This window comes from Urtica dioica, chromosome 4, assembly GCF_054948205.1.
Source record: "Urtica dioica subsp. dioica isolate 48M chromosome 4, U.dioica_male_clone48M_v1_H2, whole genome shotgun sequence".
Taxonomy (NCBI): Eukaryota; Viridiplantae; Streptophyta; class Magnoliopsida; order Rosales; family Urticaceae; genus Urtica; species Urtica dioica.
The window spans coordinates 48906300-48926809 of NC_142759.1; the positions used below are offsets into that span (position 1 = coordinate 48906300).

Here is a 20510-nt window from a genome sequence, read left to right on the forward strand (position 1 = left end):
CGTGTATGCCTTTGCGGCACCGTAAAATTTCCACTTCACATCCTTCGAAATCCCCTTAAAAACAGTCTTCAAATTACCGGCGAGATGGAACATGCAAAAACCATGATAACATGCAAAAACCACTTCACATCTAGTGGATGAATTTAAATTTAGTTCTTCACTTAGGCATGCAATTCACAATATTACACATATATAAAACATAGTGTAAATAGACATATTAAGCAGTTTCAAGCATTCAAGTCATACAAAAACCCATACAAAATTATAAATATTACAAAGTTTAGACCAATGATGTGGGGAATTCATCGTCAGAGTCATTTCTTGTTGATCCTCATCCTCCTATAATAGAGAAGTTCCTCTCTCTGGGTTTTCTGCATAAACAGTCGTGTCCCCTTGAGCATGACTTCCATAAAATCTCCTTTTTTTTCTTCAACTGAGTCTCCCAGTTGTCTCCGATGATTTCTTTCATAACACTTTCGAGACACATGATCGGACCCGATTCAGTTTCACTACAAAAAGTATCCAAGTACCATATGTGCTCAACCTGGCTCATTTGAAACTCCGTGAGTTGTGCATCACCGAGTTCCGATCCGCTTGCCTTATTAACATCAATTGACTACAATTTTAGTAATTGTCTACAATTATAGGTATGAATGTCTACAATGATAAAAAATAATAACAAAAAATCAGCTTTGTTTGGCATCAAAATGTACCTCATTTTTAGAACATTTTCTCTTTCGGGGCTCGAAGTCGTCACAGCTTGTCACCGGAGATTCAATGGAGTGTTTTTCTGACATTTCTGCATATTTTTAACAATATTAGAGTCAACAACGTTCATTAGTTGTTGACATCAGATGTCAACAGTTGACGTCCATTATTGACATATAATGTCAACAAGACTTCCAAAGGCTTTCCATCTCACAAGTTCACACCAACATTAAGCAAAACCTCACACTCTGATTCACAGTCACAAAAACATGCAATGTAGAACAAAAACTCACCATCATGTAATGCAAGCAAAGGAACAAAATCTGATTCAAGTATTAATCACAATGCATTAACATAACAGTCACATGTCAGTTCAAGCGGGTTCTTCATTGCCTACTCGACAATAATTCATTTTTTTTTTCTCATTTCATGAGGGTTTCTTAATGTCATCCTTTCCTACTGTTATCTCTTACTTTACCATATACTAGTGTATGATAAATAAATAACTAGAAAACCTACCAGGAAGAAAAGAAAAATAACAAAGATAAACTTAGTCAGCAAGAAAGGGTTAATAAGTTCTATTTCAAGGTCCTATCTTTTTAGCAATTCCTAATTAAGAAATTCAATAAACTTCAGGCCACAAAAAAAAGCATTCAAATGTCACCATACATGCTAATAATCCAAAGGATGATTTGAGATATTACTGAAATGAATGCATATCCAAGGGGTTTTCAAATTGAGGTGAACTTGTCAGAGAAAATGAAATAAAAGAGCTAACCATATAGATTAACAAACTTGTCTACTAGCTCTAATAATTCAAAAGTTCCCAAATCGATTGCTAGATAAAATGATTAACATTGTTGGCATTTATGTCAACATTGTTGAGATCTAAAGTCAACATTGTTGACATATATGTCAACAAATAATGAACGTCATCTTCAAATATCACATAACATACCCATAACAAACCCGTGCTTTTAAACAACAAAAACTTCATTATTTCAAGATGAAAAGCTTTTTTTATACCCAAAAAATGAAAAAAAAAAAAAAAAAAAAAACGAATCTAGGGTTTTATTTCGTGGATTGCAACTTCTCTTTTTTTTTTATCGGAATGCTCCTCCGACAATAAATGAGCTCCTCCGACGAATATTTTGAGCTGTGTTCACGAGTTTTCTCAGCTTGGACGAGATGCGGGAGAGTGAGGGAGAGAGAGAGAGAGAGAAGATCTGGACAAGAGAGCTTGGACGAGATGGGGGAGAGAGAGAGAGAGAGAGAGAGAGAGAGAGAGAGAGAGAGAGAGAGAGAAAAGATCTGGACGACAGACAGAAGAGATGGACGGGAGAAATGGGTTTTGACTGAGTCTTCATTTAGGCCGAGTAAACATAGATGCCAATTTGTAAAGAAAATAGATAGTAAATGGCAAACTTGACTTTTTACTCTTGTCATGGTGGCATTTTGGGACAAATTAAGGTTTTAGTGGAATGTGGGAAAAAATTATCAAAAGAGTGGCAAATAGGGCAATTAATCTTTTCTTTTAGGATTTCTTCATCTTTTTCTACCTCACTCTCACTTCCTAAATTACGAAGAAAAAAATTCTAGATGTTTTTTTTTTTTTTTTAAATAATGACATATTTCTTTGTGAGAAATTTTTCAAGTGTTCCTCGTTAAGATTGAATCAAGTTTTTTTTTTAATTAATATATCATGATTGATATTTTTACTCGACATAATTAGACCAAAAAGCTAAGAAATATTCACAACACACTACGATTCCTAAAAAAAGAGAGAAAGAAACACACGCACCAACTTATTTAAATATAGAAAGCAAGGAAAAATATATATATATATATATATATATAAGAAAATAGAAAGAAAAAAAAAGTTAGATAAAACTTGATTTTTTTTAGTTGTATCTTCTTCAATGTAGTAAAAAAAAAATAGTCTTCCTATTGGGATAAAAACTTCATATTTGGTGTGATGGTCTAAATGCTGGAGAGAAGTTTTTCACAGTTGTTTCTTGTTTTTGCTATGGTACACCGTACACTACACTTAGGTTGATGTTTTGTTTTTCTTTTATAACCCATTGAATGACATAGGCCTGGTCAGATTTTGGAGGCTTAAATTGAACCAGGTTGTACGTTACATTGATTATAGACTCTGAGCACATTTCAATTTTATTTTAATAATAAAAAGGGTAGTTTTTTTTGGGCCTTTTTCAAAATGGGGCCTAAAGCAAAGGCTTTAGTAGCCTATAAAGTGGGTCGGGTTTGACCACAACCACCACCAAAAACTCGGGATAGCAATTAAACAGACAAAACCCTAATTTTGGGACCACCTAAACGAATAATCACTACAACACAGCCAGACAAAAGCCTAAGTTTGGGACCACCACAACGAACATTTACCAACAAAAAACCAGACAAAAACCACTCGATTGCAATAACCATTTTCATATAAATACGTATCATATTCAGGCATTTTTTTTCTCTTCCGGCGGCTTTGCAGAAGCTTCTCGAACTGGACTCTTCTTCTTTGCAGGCGATTTCGCTTTGGATTCAAACTTAGGTCTTCTTCTTCACAGTCGACTTCATATTCGCCAAATCGAGTTTACGTTTTTTTTCTTCTTAATTTCGAAATGTCGATACAAATTCATTCATATTTTATTTACCTTTCATTATTATTTAATTACATTATTACTGATATTTATCCAATTACATTTTTACCCTTGTCACGTGCTAATAACGTGCTCACACACCCAATGTACGTCAAGAATATGTGACAGAAGGCCTAAGTTTGCTTCGATGCAGGATTTTAAGATTGGTTGTGTACGATTTTCAAATTGAGGAGGTATAGTGTTACACGTGCAGGAGTTCAAGGGCTATTTATGTAAATAATCCAAAATAAAAATAAAAGAAGGGTAATAACGTATTTGCACATTAGACCCATTAATAAAAGGAAAAATTGTACAAAATAGCTATTTGAAACTTATTGATTAGCAAAATAGCAAAAGTTTCAAAAAAATTTGACAGCCAAGAATAAAATTTTTGACGATTATTATAAGTAATTTATTACTTTCAAAAAAATTAATTTTGATGACTGCACATTTTTTACTATTTCACTAAATTAAGATAAACTTTGGCTATTTTGCAAATTCATAACTTTAAATTGGTTATTCAACTACTCCACCCTTTAATAAAATTGTAATGGAAAATGGGTTATCAAATCATAATAAATCCATCTATTTAATATAAATTATTTACTTCTAAATCAAATTAAATTGTAAATAGTAAATAGTAAATAGTAAATAGTAAATAGTAAATAGTAAATAGGGTTTACAACTTAAAAAAATTATTTTTGTAATAAAACCTAAAAATATGCTTAAAAAAAAAAAAAAAAAAAAAAAAAAAAAAAAAAAAAAAACCCGGCTTGAGACCAGATTTGTCTCCTTTTTCATCATAGTTTGGGCTGGATAGCAAATGAAGAAGGCCCAATTACTTTTTATGCGCCTTGGTTCGTGCTTCGTACCCCAACTGTCCTAACGCCAAGGAAACGAATCACTCCAATTTTTTTATTCCTTTCCTTCGAAGTTCAATTGTCCTCTCTGATCTCTGAGCTCCGATTCCGATGTCATCGTCGCCGGAGATGCCGGAGGGGACGGTGAGGAACGTCCTTGAGCAGGAGACTCTGAAGTGGGTCTTCGTCGGAGGAAAAGGCGGCGTCGGAAAAACGACGTGTAGTTCGATACTGTCGATCCTTCTGTCCCAAGTCCGATCCTCTGTTCTCATCATCTCCACCGACCCCGCTCACAATCTCAGCGACGCCTTTCAGCAGAGATTCACCAAGACTCCCACTCTCGTCAATGGCTTCACCAATCTCTACGCCATGGTATTGCCATTTCTCTTTTTTAATCCATGTTCAGTTCTTCGCTGTCAATTTCGTTTCTAAACCCTAGTTTTTTGGATCGAGCTTGAAAATTGGCGTAGTTAGGAAGCTAAGAGCATGCTCAATGGATGAGTGTGAGCATTGGGACTATTATTTGTTGGAAATTTTTTATTTTTTAGGATTTGTGATGAACTTTGTGGGTTGTTCGATGAACAATTTTTCTCCCATCCCTACGCCATGGTATCACCGTTTCTCTGCTATCGATTTCGTTACAATTTTCTTGTTGTTGTATGACTTTGGGGGTCGTTTTGTCAATTTTGTGTCGGTTCTAATGAGAAATGATTATCGAGTTCGGAAACGGGTATATATGAGAGCTCTCCATATCGTCTTCTTTTTTCTGTTATCTTTTTAAAGCTCTTGACTATCAATTTCGTTTTTATAGTCTAGTTTCTGGATGTGTGAGTTCTAACAACTAACGAGGATCATTATTGATTGATGAATGTGAATATATGGATCATTATTAATCGGATATCTTTATTAGTCGTTGGTCACGTATTCGTAATAACCTTTGGTGTTGTTGGATGAAGAATTTTTCTCATGTTTATTCTGGGTCTATAATATATTTAGAAAGCTAAGAGGAATATTTTTATAGTCCCTGTCTCTATGATGAACTTTGTTTTTGTTGGACAAACAATTTCTCTCATGTTTGATTTTGGGCTGTATAAAGAAATACCGGACCTGGTCTTGAATCTTTTTTTTTTCTTTCATAATCATGGTTGTGTGTGCTCAATTGAATCTTGTCACGATCTTCTACAGGAAGTAGACCCAACTGTGGAGCATGATGACGTGGGTGGTCCTGAAGGAATGGATAGCTTGTTTTCCGAGCTAGCAAATGCCATTCCGGGGATCGATGAAGCCATGAGCTTCGCAGAGATGCTTAAGTAAGAGAAAAGAAAATACTTCCTTTCTGTTTCCCTGTATTATAAAGTTTTAAAAGCTTGTATCTTGCAAAGTTCAAAGCCAGATAACTATATGTGAATCTGTTCATGCATATTTTTCCGGGAATGATTCGATGCCATATTCAGTGATGAGCGTTTTCCTCTCACAAATACGTGAATTCTATATGAATTTCTCATGGATCACCATGTAGTTTTTTTTTAATTTTTAATTATTTATTTTTTGTTGCTAGCTAGTCAAGATGTTTCTGAATATATGTGTTTCTGGTTGAACGTCCTTTAGCCATAGATGTGAATTTATATACATGCAAGTTTTTGAGCCTTATTCAGAGACGAACTTTTTATGTATAAATTTCTCATGCATCACCACTTCATTTTTTTATTTATTTAATCACTATGTTATTTTTATAGTCGAGATGCTTTTCTCATACAATTTTCTGGGATGATATATAAATTGCAGATTGGTACAAACAATGGATTATTCAGTCATTGTATTTGACACGGCTCCAACTGGTCATACTCTTCGTTTGTTGCAATTCCCATCTACTCTCGAGAAGGGCCTTGCAAAAGTTATGTCTCTGAAAAGTAAATTTGGTGGTTTAATTAGTCAGGTATGATGTTGACCTTTTTCAGAGTATAGCAGTTGTGATTGCATTGGATGCCTGATTTATTATGTTGTTTTTAGTGATTATTTGGAAACTTCCATGACAGATGACTAGGCTATTTGGCGTCGATGATGAATTTGGAGAAGATGCTATTTTGGGAAAGCTCGAGGGCATGAAAGAAGTAATTGAACAAGTCAATAGACAATTCAAAGACCCGGTATGGATACCCTATTTATCCATATTTTCGTGAAGATAATGTCTTTCGTGTTTGATATGACTACATGATTTAGGTTTAACAGCTGCGCAAAAAAAAACTGTCACTCGACTGTTTGTTATGAATTATGAAAATAAGAACATTCAAGATAAGTAAGGAAGTTCAGTTACAAATATAATGCATAAAAATAGATAGTTCTCTATGTAACATTAGAAACTCGAGAGCAAGTGATCTATATTACTAAGTGAAAATTTCTGGACAGTGCAACGCTTTGTCATCTGTTTTTTGTTACTCGGTTGAGCACCATATCATAGCTTCACAAACTTATCTCATGTGTTTTTTCCTTTCTATTTGCAGGACTTGACTACCTTTATCTGCGTGTGCATTCCAGAGTTCCTGTCTCTTTACGAAACCGAGAGGCTGGTTCAAGAGCTCACCAAATTTGAGATCGATACACACAACATCATTATTAACCAAGTCCTTTACGACGAAGAAGGTACAGCTTCATTCTTCATAGCGTTATCTCTATTTCTCTCAGTGTAGATGACAGTTTTGGTGTGTTTTTTGAATAGATGTTGAATCCAAATTACTGCAAGCAAGAATGAGGATGCAAAAGAAATACCTCGAGCAATTTTATGTGCTGTATGATGATTTCAACATTACCAAGCTGCCATTACTGCCAGAAGAGGTACATTACGACTAGCATGGTGCCATAGTTTCTGAGAAACATTATCTCTATTCATTCACTATACATCAATAATCATATGTGTACTTGTTACCGATGGAAGTGGGTCCTAATCTCTTAACATTTTATAATCACTCCATGTAAATTGTGTGTCTTAATCTTTTGGTTCTTTTTCGTGTCATGTTGTGGTTAAAATTATTTTGCAGGTCACCGGAGTTGAGGCTCTGAAATCATTTTCAGGCAATTTTGTGACACCGTATCAACCTTCATGCAGTGCAGACACATTGGAAGGCGTTGAGAGAAGAGTATCAGCACTGAGGCAACAGTTGAACGATGCCGAAACAGAGCTTGAAAGGCTTAGAAGAGGAAAGACAAAGATCTGATCACTCTTTCTTTTCCATTGTTTAAGCAAAGGTTTACTTCTTTGTTTGTTTCATGTTTGTACTAGTATCCCTTTCTTTCTTTCCTTCCCTTCCCATTTTTTTTCTTCTTATTTTTTATAAAAATGTATTAAGTGTAACGATTCTAGATTTTTAATCTTTCAACCAAAGAGTTGCTGTATCGAATTGCCTTTGGAGTTAAAGAAATAGAGCAAAAACGAATATTAAAATAACTTAAAACATATTAGAGATTGAATGTGGTATGATTTTTCTAAGTTTGGCTAATTGTATAGGAAACATTAAAATAAAGTGATTTTTCTAAGTCTGAACGTGATATGATTTTTTAAGTAAAAATAAAAATAAAAATAAATGTGGTATGATTTTGTTTGGCTAACTTGAACCATTTAGTGATTGTATGCTTTGTATTTACATTATGTAGTAAAATAAGCATTAAATCAGGGAAATTCCCACCAAAATTATGACTGGGTATTATATTCACATCGATCTGGTATGCTCATATTTAATAATTACGTTAAAATATAATTTTAATATGATTAAATATCAAAGTATATTTATTTAACTACTGGAAAGAAATTGTAGATTTGTTTCCTGAAATGTTGATTACTGATTGGTAAATGTTTAAATTTATAAATAATTTTGTATTAAGCATTGTAGCACAAAGTTGAGATGGCCGAGTTGGTCTAAGGCGCCAGATTAAGGTTCTGGTCCGAAAGGGCGTGGGTTCAAATCCCACTCTCAACAAAAAGTTTTTGTTTTTTCTTTTCCAAACCAACCAACCTTATAAGAGTAGTCAGTGGAAACTGGAAACACTAATAATGTCAATTTTTTTTCAATCTACTTAGAGAAGCAAGCATAATGACCAAAAAAATGTTTGGCTGAAGCAGATCTATTACTTAACGGTTGGAATATGTAGTTTATAATTTGATTAATGTACTATTCAAGAACTAATTCTTCAAGTAATAATAGCTATTTCTTCAGCACCAAGATTTCAGATGGCGCTCTTCACTCTCTTGAACTCTGAAAATCTGTGGTTCTGCTATCCTCTTGATCAAGCCAAATGATATGTGAAAGGAAATAACTACGTAGCATAGGAAAAACACTATACCGAAATTGGTCTATTATACAACACAATGTATATTAAATTAGAAGCATTTTTCAATCTCTGCCAGAGCAGCTAATAGGTCTTCACTAACACAAGTGAAATGTATAAAAACAAAGTACACTCTTCAACCCAATACTTCAGAACGACACATACTAAAATTAAGATTATTAGCATGAAATTGTTGTCACACTAAAAACCTATCCGCCGTGTAATGTCGAAATAAAAACGACATTGTCCTTCTCTTCAAGTGTTGTGCTTAGCTGACCACTCAATTCCCAGTCACAATCATTCACAAGGACTAGAACACCAGGTCTCCTGCAAATAAATTTATTAATAATTTTGACGAGAAATCTCAAAATATCAAATTCAACTCGAGTGCTTCAAGCCCCAGAAGCTGAAATTGACTGATCTAATCTAAAAAAAGCGCTTGTCAAAGTTTTTGAACAGTGAATTTTTTACTTCAAAGGCAAAAGAAAATACAAGATTTAAACTAGTCCTAGTAAACAAAATCCCTTTAACTATTACGTAATTTATAACAGATCATAATGTATACTTACACAGTATCTCCTTTCATAAACATCTCAGGCCTCTCCTTGATCAGATTGACACGAACCCAGGCCAGCAAATCTTTCATGGTTAGCTGAAAGATAGAACAGTGAAGATATTCGGAATCAGCTCAATTACAAACTTTGATCCGAAAATTAACGGAACAATGAATAGTTAATAATAATGCTTTACCTTCTCTGCCTCTTTCTCTAGCTCAACATCGACATTATGAATCTTTACAGATTCACAAAGGAGATCTAATCCACCACTGCATTAGATAAAAGGGCACATATTTCACGAAAACAATACAAAAAAAAGATCAACAAGTTGCAAAAATTTGGGCGAGATAAGTGAACTTGACAAACACAGTTCATATTCAGTATCAAACCAGCAATAACCAACTTTTTTATTTTATTTTATGTTTTTTTGTGAAAAATATAGATATCCGAAATTGATTAAAATTCAAATCATTTTGTACAAGACAGCGACGATGAAAGCCGTTCTCTAACTTTCACATGATCTGCAAATATGAACAAGTTTCGAATATTGATTCTATTCTGTTTGTCAAGCTTGTATAAAGCCGAATTCGTGTTCGTTACACACGCACGGGCCAATCTCATAAACTTATTATAGTTATTGATGATTATATTACACACAAAAAAACGTAAATCTTAAATAAAAAAAGAAAAAGAAAAGAGGGGATGATATCGGAGAATTAGGTCAACATAAGAGTTGATATATTTACCCGAATTCAACGGTTAATTGCATGCTTCTCTGGAGGAAGGTCGGACGGCGGTGGCTATGTTTGTGGTGGAGAGAGAGAGAGAGAGGAGACTGAATGCTTTCGAGTAAACTGCGTGTAATTCTAACTTTCTCCTTTTCAATTATTTATTTAATCCTGTATGCTTCACTTCTCCCTCGCTCAAAATGCTAAGCTACAGGTTCTGGCATTCTAAAATACAATATTTATCCATTAAATAGGTGTTTAATCTACAACTTAATACTTTCATTTTTAACCCAAAAAACACTATTTACATTATAATCCATATTTATCTGACTTGTATACTTTATACCAATATATAAACATACATTACATATAACATATGTATATGCTTGGTACAAAATTTATAAGCACAAAAAATACTTGTTGATTTTTTTATTTGTATATGTATGTTCAGGGCCGGCCCGAACTCATCCGGGGCCCTAGGCGAATAAACATTTTGGGGCCTTTTGATAACAATAAAAAATCAAATATAAAACAAAAAATTATGAACAAAAATATTTGTTGATATAGTAAGTGTTGAATAGTAAGATTAAATATAACCAGAGAGAAAGATCAGCCAGAGATAAAATAAAAGTACCGGATATGATCAACATTCAACAGTATAAATATTTTCTACATTGTCCTGTTGTAAAACTTGTATGTACAAAAGTACCGTAGAATTGTCTAAGCTTGTATTGTCCTGTTGTAAAACTTGTATGTTTTTTTTTCTTTCTATACTATGTCTTTGAAACAGGGTTTACCTTTCACAGGTTGCACATAGCCATTGTTTATTATTTATGTCTCACAAGTCAATTACTAAGTGCAACTACTCACCTTTTCAACAAAAAAAAAGTACTGCCACTCATGTTTTACGAATCATATCATCTCATATTTTACCCTAAATCAAACTCACTCCAAACCCAATAGTAATATAGTAATCGCCGAGCTTTAGCTGTAGTAACATATAAGAGTGCCAAAACCAATACAGACACCGATCAAGCATTTTATATATTTACATGTATTCATTTATGAAAGCTCATACAATTTATATGTGACAACGACTGATACAACTGAATGGTTTTAAAGTAAAATGATCATATACTGCAAGAAAGGATAGATCAGACCACATATTTATTCTTACCAGTCTGTAGCTATTAAGACAGCGCTACAATCACTGTAATGCACCTAAATTGATTCAAAAGAAAATCAACATGTTATATGTTTACTTCAGTTTTTCGTCAATGAAGTTTACAGCTAATCAAATCCAAGTGACGATACATAAGTCCAACAATTTTAAAGTAAAACTGATTAATCCACCATGACTTGGTGATAGCACTCAGATGATGAGTTTTTTGTTTACCTCTATGACAAAGCTGTTCGAGGACGACCAAAGCTCCTCTCTCAATCTTCACCGCTCTCAGTTTCCCCAACCTATCCAACATCAGCGTCCTGAAATCCCTAATTTTCAAATCCACTCAATATTTCCAATCCCTAATTTTTCTCACCTTGATTTAGTAGGGCTCGGTCGCCGGTCGGAATCGGAGTGAGAGGGTCGTTTGGGTCGCGCCGGGCGGAGTGAGAGACTCGTTCGTTTGCCGTCGCGGAGGAGAGAGGCTCGATTAAATACAGAATTTTTTTTTGGGGGCTTAGGTTGGGCCTAGCCCAAGACCGGCACTGTGTATGTTATGTTATTTATTATCTAGCGTGGATGACGAGAATTCACCTCAAAACAGTTTTGACATTTACAAAAAAAATGTCCGATTAAATTTTTTAATGGGCCTCAAAGTTTCCTTAGTAGATCAAACCCAAATTGAGAAAGGAAATAGATGAAATACAAATAATCGAAACGAACAAAAGAATAATCAAAATATGACGCGGAGTCTTTTTATTGAATTATAATAGCGATGTAAATAATAATTGATAAGAACTTAGAGATAAACAGACTATTAATATCAAGAACGGTGAGCTCGGAATCGCAATATGCACCCAAGGAGAGTAAGCAAAAAGGTCGAGAAGAACAGTGTAAATTTATTTTGCAAGTCACCGGAGGTAAGGCTTAGAAATCATTTTCAGGCAATTTTGAAAGGCTTAGAAGAGGAAAGACAAAAATATGATTACTCTTTCTTTTTCATTGTTTAAGCAAAGGTTCTGCTTCATGTTTGTTGTATCCATTTGTTTTTTACCTTTCCTTCCCATTTTTGTTTTACTAAAATGTATCAAGTGTAACGATTCTAGATTTTCAATGTTTCAGCCAGAGAGTTGCTGAATTAAATTGACCTCGGAGTTAAAGAAATAGAGCAAAAACGAAAATAAAATACCTTAAAACATATTAGAGATTGAGTGTGGCATGCTTTTTCTAAGTTCGGCTAATTGTATTAGTATAGGAATCATTAAACCATTTACAAAGTGATCGGTATGCTTTATATTTACATTATGTAGTAAAATAAACATCAAATCAGTATTTATATTGGGGAAAATTCCACCAAAATCATAACGGGGTATTATATTTACATTAATCTAACATCGAATGCCCTCTCATAAGCAGCGGTACCTCCAACTGTGTCGACGACCTGTTCCCCAAAAAAAAAAATTGAAAAAAATTCAAAACAATTCTTATTCTTCAAAATTGTGTACGAATATTAACATTATACCTGTTCGCACATGGATAACGTGTTTTTCGTCAGCTCTATGAACTCACTGCTATATTTAGCAATGTTCACACCCCTGCGTTAAATGCGAGAATTTTGGACAGTGTAACCTTACAAAAACTTTGTTATCTTTTGTCAAATATAAATCACGCTAGTGATTACCCAAAACTATAGTAAATTTTAATCCAAAGATTTCCTCAGTCGTTCACAGACTAACAAACATATCCATCTTCTCAATCAAAACATATACAAACAATTAGAACACTAAGATGAAATTTTCGTTTCCAATACACATTCAAATAATCTAGCGTTCTAGTCGTGACTCGTGTGTATATATTTTGATCTGGGAAGAGGAATCTATTTGTTCGTCCGTATTGACGACCGTGGAATTTTTGGATCAAAATTTACTATAGCTTTTGGTCAATCACTAACGTCATTCTAATGAGGCCTCAGCTAAAATAGTGGAAATTCCTATAGCTAATTCTATAATAAATAAATAAATAAAAACCATTTTTTTGGAGTGGTTCGACATATTTGTTGTAAGAGAGACAAGAGAGGAGGAAGAAATTGCTGGTGAGTGTGAGAGAGTAGAAAAAAAAGAGTACATATATTTATAGGCAGAGGAAGAAATATGATAACTTGGCTTGCCTTCTTCAAACTAACAGATCGGACAGCGCAGCTACAGATATGGAAAATAATTTTTATATCCATTGTTTAACTTGCCTTCCCTTCTTCAATGTGTGAAGTCTGAGACACGGAAATGGAATTTATGAGAGAGAGAGAGAGAATCTATTCAGAGATCCCAGTGTGTAAAACCACGTTCTCTCTCTGATTTCCTTTCCTTCTTGTTAATTTATCACTTTTCTCTTTTTAATCCCTTTTCATCAGTCTATTTATTCCTTTTTTTTGTCAATCTTTATTCAGTCCCCTGCTCTACGTATGAGTCTATAATCTAGATAAGTACATTATTTTCTTGACAGAGCAAAAATTATAAAGTACATGATTTCAGTGTGTTATTAATTTATGAGAAAATAACACATTTATACCCTGTGTTTTAGTGAAATGTCGAGTTTAACCTTCGGTTTTCAAAAATGTCGAGTTCATACCCTCTGTTTAACTAAAATGACAAAATTATACCCTGAAATGAAAAACAGCGTCACAAATCTCCCTTTCATTGATATTAACTCTTATATAAGAAAAACCAAATCAAATCTAAATCAGTGCCCCAACTTACAAATTCTCAATTTTGAAATAAAAATAGCCTTAAATTGAAATTAAATAATAAAACACATACCTCCTAAGAAATGACTTCATTCCGTGTTCGAATTGAAACTCTAAATCCCGGATTCTTTGTTCGAATATGCGATTTTGATGACTATCAACTATCTATGTTTACCCATTTGCCTCTTTCTGTGTTCTTCACGATTAAGAGACTATTGTTTATTTTTTAATTTTTAAATAAATTACATATATGGCGCGAATAAATAAAGATAATTGGTGTTTATATATAAATATTATAGTCAACGTCAATGAAAAGTCAATAAAAAGAATATTCGTGACACTGTTGTCTATTTCAGGGTATAATTTCATCATTTTAATTAAACAGAGGGTATAATTTCATCATTTTAGTTAAACAGAGGGTATAAACTCGACATTTTTTAAAATCGAGGGTTAAACTCGACATTTCACTAAAACACAGGGTATAAATATATTATTTTCCCTTAATTTATTATCCCAAAACACTCGCCATTTACTTTTGCTTTGCATTGTATTGTCTAATCGGAATAAACGACAAAAGAGACCCATGTGGTCCATAGTCCACCACCATCCTTCCATTTAATTAACCTCGCCTCATTTCTTAAATATAATTATAAAATAATAAAAAGCATAGCTGTCGTCATTTCCAAAACCAGCAACAAATCAAAATTCACAAAATTAAAAAAGTATACCTTTTCTCTATAAACAAATAGGAAAAATATCAAAATTATCCTCGTGTTTAATCGAAATCGAAATGCGAGATTTATTCATTCTATTTCTAAAAATATCAGACATATTCTTTCAGTTTAATATAAATAATGTATACTTCCCTTATAAAAATATTATATTACAAATATCACACTTTTCGTTTATTTTTTACAAAAAAAACAATTTGAACTCTCTAAAATACCCTTAATGAAATAATTTTTTTATTTTCTATTCTATAAACAAAAAAATTAAATTAAAAATTTCTTTATTAAAAGTTAATAATTTTTTTATATAGAGAGATTTTGATTTTTTTTAATAAAATAATAAATAAATATTTATAAAGAATCCTTAACTTTTTATAAAAAAAAACCTTAACTTTTTAGAAAGAATCCTTAACTTTTTATAAAAAAAATCTCTCTTTATAAAAAAATCTTTAATTTTTTATATTAAAAAAAATTAATTTATTTTTGTTTATAGAATATAAAATAAAAAAATTATTTCATTAAGAATATTTTGGGGAGTTCAAATTATTTTTTGGTAAAAAAATAAACGAAAATGGTGATATTGTAATATAACATTTAGTAATTAAGGTGAAGGTGAAGAATTAAGTATTAACACGGTTAACAGGTTAAACCGCGGAATTACAAAAAGCGGATTTGGTCTTGTACTCTTGAGTCTTGTCTCACTCTCTCTACTGTTGTTTATCGATTAGCCCACCGGGCAACTTTTCTTTTAATCACATCACATCACGTGACAAACTTTATTTATCATTTTGTTATACAGCCTGTGTAATAATATTAGATAAAAAAAAATGGGGGGGAGAGAGAGAGAGAAAAAAGTCATTCACTTTTTTTTTTTTTTTTTGAAGGGGAAGTCATTCATTTCATTAATTCAGTATCTCTTATATTTTTAAGTCCACTCCAAATAAACATATATACTATCTAGTAAATAAATGAAAGACTATATAAACACAAAAGAAAATAAAAAAAAAAAAAAAATTATTTCAAAACTTCTTTTTTGTCCCTGCGATAATTTTTTTTTATAAGAACATCAACTAAAAATAAAGTCAACCGGTAAAGGACAATAAAAAGATTCTTAAAGAACATTGTAAAAAAACTTACAATTTATGATGGTTTGTCCCTGCAGTAAGAATAACAGATCATATAATGTCATATATTTGTGTAACAATATTTGATTGAAATAATAAAATATAAAAAAAAGCCCGAAATACTTTAAAAAAAAACATCATGAAAAAGTTCACCTATATGATTTATATACATGCAAATTATTAAGACAAATGCATTGTAATTATATTAACATTTAATTCAAAATCGCTTACAACAAAATGGTATTTGATATTTTTTTTTTAGAAATTTGTAATTAATTAGGCCACTTTAAACATATGATTTTTGATCTAGTTTACGTTTGACAATTTTTAGGAATATAGTCAAATGACTTATGTAACAATAATTAAGGTATGATTTGCTCTTATTTATTAACAAATTCGTCACTTTCTATCTCTTATTTTTTTCAAATAATTTTTTTTGCATCAAAAATTCGTATTTTTCTTATACGAACGCGAAATTAAGTGATTTCAGATCCTACAAATTCGTGACGTCGAGATCTTCAAAAATATACTCATTGTGTTTGATGAAAAATTATGTTTAATGCATCATATTTACGTTTCCATTTATTTTTTATAATTTCAAAAAATTTCAGTTATTTCCATATTTGAGGTACTAACGTGATTTTTCTACATCTATGGTATTAAACATGATTTTTCATCAAACACAATGAATCTATTTTTGAAGATCTCGGCATCGCGAATCCGTAGGATTTAGAATCACTCAATTTCGAGTTTATATGAGATAAATATGGTTTTTTGAAGTTTTTATGTGAAAAAAGTGTAGGAAAAAAGTAGGAGAGAGAAAATTACGAATTTGTAAATAAATAAGGGCAAATCAGACCTTAATTATTGCCACATAAACATGTTGGCTATTTCCCTAAAAGTTGTGAAACGTAAGCTAAAAAAAAATTTCATAGTTTCATTTTGGCTATTTTGCTACACTACCCTTTTTTTATTCCGAAAAAGTCTAGTTCAAGCCTTTAGTGTCGTACTAATTGACATGTATTTTAGTTTTTTTTTTTTAAAAATAACAGGGCCTCAGAAAAAACCTCACTGCCCCCGGATGGGTGCGACGGCGAGGAAAAAGAGACCCTCAAACATCTACTATTCATACCGGCCAGTCAAACTTATCCCGGACAAGGACCGGGATATCCCTAAAATTACAAAAACCGGAAACGCGCTCTTTTGTTGCCCATTGACAGACCGCATGGGCCGCGACATTCACGTTCCTCCGAACTCAAAGAAAAGAAACATACTCAAAATCATCTAACATATTTAAAATAGCATAAAAAAACATGTAAAACTCTCCAATCCGGGCAATTTGACTTCACAAGGATACTACGCATGACCACCTGATGACCTCCTTCAACCACAAGTTTTTTTACATCCCAGAACTTGGCAAGGATACTACGCTTGTCAAAGTTTTTGAACAGTGAATTTTTTACTTCAAAGGCAAAAGAAAATACAAGATTTAAACTAGTCCTAGTAAACAAAATCCCTTTTACTATTGTGTAATTTATAACATATCATAATGTATACTTACACAGTATCTCCTTTCATAAACATCTCAGGCCTCTACATCTATACTTCACAGAATATTCTGGTTTTGCTTTAGCAAAATGCCAATGATGATGGAAGAAAAGCCAATGGGAAGCTTCACAACATAAGACTTGACATGTTTTGCCAAGTGATCAAATACAAATCCTCCAAAATCAAAGCGAGTACCTATCTAGTAATCAGGCAGGCCAGCTCTGCCTTGATGCTAGATCCATGTGAAGAGGGAGCCCAGATAGCGATGCCGATGCGATAGAGCACTGAGTACTTTGCTGAGAGATCAGAAGACGGCAAAGTACCCTTAGAAGGCCAGACTTTTGTCTCATCGCCTGTAATTTCTTTAATAATGATGTCCAGGGAAGGGAGTAAACTACATCTAATTCAAACTTCCTCTTAACTTAATACTTTCATTTTTAACCCAAAAAAAAAAAAAGCAATCTCTATTTATTACATTATAATCCATATTTATCTAACTTGTATACTTTATACCAACATATAAACACACATTACATATGATATATGTATATGCTTGGTACAAAATTTATAAGTACAAAAAATACTACTTGAGACGTGAGAATTAACCTCAAAACAGTTTTGACATTTAAAAAACGTTTGATTAAATTTTTTAATGGGCCTCAGAATTTCTTTATCAAATCCAACTTCATAAAGGAAATAGATGAAATACAAATAATCGACACGAACGAAAGAATAATCAAAATATGACGCGGAGTCTTTTTATTGAATTATAATAGCGATGTAAATAATAATTGATAAGAACTTAGAGATAAACAGACTATTAATATCAAGAACGGTGAGCTCGGAATCGCAATATGCACGCAAGGAGAGTAAGCAAAAAGGTCGAGAAGAGCAGTGAAAGTTTTTGGACAGTGGAAACTGGAAACACTGATCAAATAATTTGTCAAAAAAAAAAATTTCTATTTAGAGAAGCAAGCACAATGACCAAAAATTGTTTGGCTGAAGCAGATCTATTACATAACGGTTGGAATACGTAATTTACAATTTGATTAATGTACTATTCAATAACTAATTCTTCAAGTAATAATAGCTATTTCAAGAACTAATTCTTCAAGTAATAATAGCTATTTCTTCAGCACCAAGATTTCAGATGGCGCTCTTCACTCTCTTGAACGCGTGGTTCTGCTATCCTCTTGATCAAGCCAAATGATATGTGAAAGGAAATAACTACGTAGCATAGGAAAAACATTATACCGAAATTGGTCTATTATACAACACAATATTAAATTAGAATCAGGCTGGTATTTCTCAAACATAGACGGATAGAGTACTCTAATACAAAGACTTAAAAAAGTTAGGTGATTACTAATATCTTCGACTATTTTCTGTTTAAAGCACAACTCCACTGTGAGGTCCAAAGACAGATTCGAATATCCTCTACATAGGCGAAGACGAAGCACTCCTTGACAGCGGCACCTCCGGCGTCTGTGGCAGAACATTCTCTGGTGACGGTGGTTGTGACGCCTTCTTCATCCTAAAAAAAATTGAAAAAATTCAAAACATTCCTTATTCTTCTAAGCTACGTACGTATATAACATTATACCTGTATGAATAAGATGGACAAGGTATAGCAATTAAGAGCACTTGATTTATAACTTTCTCCGTCGTCAACTCTATGAACTCACAAGTATATTTAGCAATGTTCACACCACCTACGATAAACGCGAGAGTTTGGGACGATGTAACCTTACAAAAGGTTTGGTGACCTTTTCCCAAACATAAACTTAATAAAAGAATATAAATCACGCTAGAGATTGCCGAAAAATGATAATATACTTTGACACAAAGATTACACAGCCGACCACGGACGAACAAATATATTCCTCGGCCAAGGTCAAAACAGATGCATATAACTAAAACGCTGTAGTGGAATTTTTTTTTCCAATGAACGTTCAAATCATCTAATAAGGCCCCAGCTAAAATAGTCGAAATTCCTATAGCTACTTCTAAAATAAAAAAAACCCCATGTTTTGAACTTGTTCGACATATTGTAAGAGAGACAAGAGAGGAGGAAGAAATTGCGGGGTGAGTGTGAGAGAGTAGAAAAAAAGAGTACCCAAAGATTACACGGACGAATAAATACATTCCTCTTCCCAGATCAAAACATATACATATAACTAAAACGCTGAAGTGAATTTTTTTTTTCCAATGATCGTTCAAATCATCTAATAAAGCCCCAGCTAAAATAGTCGAAATTCCTATAGCTACTTCTAAAATAAATAAAAAAACCCCCATTTTTTGGAATGGTTCGACATATTTGTTGTACGAGAGACAAGAGAGGAGGAAGAAATTGCGGTGAGTGTGAGCGAGTAGAAGAAAAAGAGTACATATATTTATAGGCAGAGGAGTTTACCTTAATGATTCCTTCAAACCAGCAGACCCAATACGATAACTTTCTCAGGGGATTGAGTGTGTCGACTGTGAAAGTCTTAAGACCCGAAGAACCTTACCTTGCCTTGCCTTCTTCAAACTAACAGACCGGAGAGCGCAGCGACAGATATGGAAAATAATTTTTATATCCATAGTTTAACTTGCCTTCCCTTCTTCAATGTGCGAAAGTCTGAGACCCCAAAATGGAATTTATGAGAGAGAGAGAGAGAGAGAGAGAGAGAGAGAATCTATTCAGAGATCCCAGTGTGTAAAACCACGTTCTCTCTCTGATTTCCTTTCCTTCTTTTTAATTTTATCAATTTTTCTCTTTTTAACCCCTTTTCACAAGTCTTTTTTATTTATTCTCTTTTTTTTTTTTTTGTCAATGTTTATTCGGTCCCCTGGGCCCTGCTACATATGACTATACAAGTAACATTATTATATTGACAGAGCAAAAATTAAAAAGTACCGGGCCGTTTGGTTTAGTTTTCTAAACTCGTTTTCTGTTTTTAAATTCTGTTTTCTGATTCTAATTTTTAAATTTAAAAAATAGATTTAGAATTACGTTTCAGAATATTTTAAATGTTGTTTGGTTATGTTTTCCATTCAATTGTATAGAGATAAAATAAAAAAACAACTTTTCATTGTTTTCTGTTTTCTAAACAAATTTCAAAGAAAACAGAAACATGATTCTAAATCTGTTTTCTAAATTCATAACCAAACAGTTTTTCTAAAACTGTTTTCTAGAATTTAGAATCAGAAAACAGAAAACAGGAACAGAAAACATAACCAAACGGCCCCTACATGATTTCAGTGTGTTTTTAATTTATTATCCCAAAATACTCGCCCTTTACTTTTGCTTTATTGTATAATCTGTATTGTCTAATCGGAATAAACGACAAAAGAGACCCATGTGGTCCACCATCCTTCCATTTAATTAACCTTATTACC

General features: G+C 32.8%; 2 protein-coding genes, 1 long non-coding RNA gene and 1 other non-coding gene across 6 annotated transcripts; 2 read left to right on the plus strand and 2 right to left on the minus strand.

Annotated features, from left to right (window-relative positions):
* Positions 1–4240: 4240 nt before the first annotated feature.
* Positions 4241–7668, plus strand: LOC149401794 (P-loop containing nucleoside triphosphate hydrolases superfamily protein). The gene is made up of 7 exons (XM_089613767.1): positions 4241–4591; positions 5405–5529; positions 6005–6155; positions 6256–6366; positions 6721–6859; positions 6936–7051; positions 7255–7668. Exons 1-7 carry the CDS (start codon positions 4331–4333, stop codon positions 7429–7431), a joined length of 1080 nt encoding a protein of 359 aa, XP_089469893.1. The 5' UTR covers positions 4241–4330; the 3' UTR covers positions 7432–7668.
* A 441-nt stretch (positions 7669–8109) lies between these two features.
* On the plus strand, positions 8110–8190 carry TRNAL-AAG (transfer RNA leucine (anticodon AAG)). The gene has a single exon. It is a non-coding gene; the product is annotated as a tRNA-Leu (tRNA).
* A 324-nt stretch (positions 8191–8514) lies between these two features.
* Positions 8515–11500, minus strand: LOC149401796 (Ubiquitin related modifier 1). Of its 2 annotated transcripts, XM_089612809.1 has the most exons (7): positions 11366–11500; positions 11221–11291; positions 11002–11045; positions 9843–10049; positions 9290–9365; positions 9109–9191; positions 8515–8866 (listed from the first exon to the last, which is right to left on the minus strand). In XM_089612809.1, the coding sequence occupies exons 4-7, from the start codon at positions 9863–9865 to the stop codon at positions 8749–8751; spliced, it is 300 nt and encodes a 99-aa protein (XP_089468935.1). In that variant the 5' UTR covers positions 9866–10049; positions 11002–11045; positions 11221–11291; positions 11366–11500; the 3' UTR covers positions 8515–8748. The 2 variants fall into 2 exon arrangements, with proteins under 2 accessions (XP_089468935.1, XP_089468936.1); XM_089612810.1 differs by lacking the exon at positions 11002–11045.
* A 6911-nt stretch (positions 11501–18411) lies between these two features.
* On the minus strand, positions 18412–19901 carry LOC149401797 (uncharacterized). Of its 2 annotated transcripts, XR_016296405.1 has the most exons (3): positions 19543–19901; positions 18733–18841; positions 18412–18663 (listed from the first exon to the last, which is right to left on the minus strand). It is a non-coding gene; the product is annotated as an uncharacterized LOC149401797 (long non-coding RNA). The 2 variants fall into 2 exon arrangements; XR_016296404.1 differs by lacking the exon at positions 19543–19901 and having other exon boundaries at positions 18733–19536.
* Between the last annotated feature and the right edge of the window lie 609 nt (positions 19902–20510).

Bases quoted from the DNA above. Each gene is read 5' to 3' on its own strand.
- LOC149401794 (XM_089613767.1), top strand. From the start codon at position 4,331: ATGTCATCGTCGCCGGAGATGCCGGAGGGGACGGTGAGGAACGTCCTT. The intron at 5,530-6,004 runs GTAAGAGAAAAG...TATAAATTGCAG, and splicing joins AGCTTCGCAGAGATGCTTAA to ATTGGTACAAACAATGGATT. The intron at 6,860-6,935 runs GTACAGCTTCAT...TTTTTTGAATAG, and splicing joins AGTCCTTTACGACGAAGAAG to ATGTTGAATCCAAATTACTG.
- LOC149401796 (XM_089612810.1), bottom strand. From the start codon at position 9,865: ATGCAATTAACCGTTGAATTCGG. The intron at 9,366-9,842 runs GTAAATATATCA...TATCTAATGCAG, and splicing joins CAATTAACCGTTGAATTCGG to TGGTGGATTAGATCTCCTTT. The intron at 9,192-9,289 runs GTAAAGCATTAT...TCTATCTTTCAG, and splicing joins TAGAGAAAGAGGCAGAGAAG to CTAACCATGAAAGATTTGCT.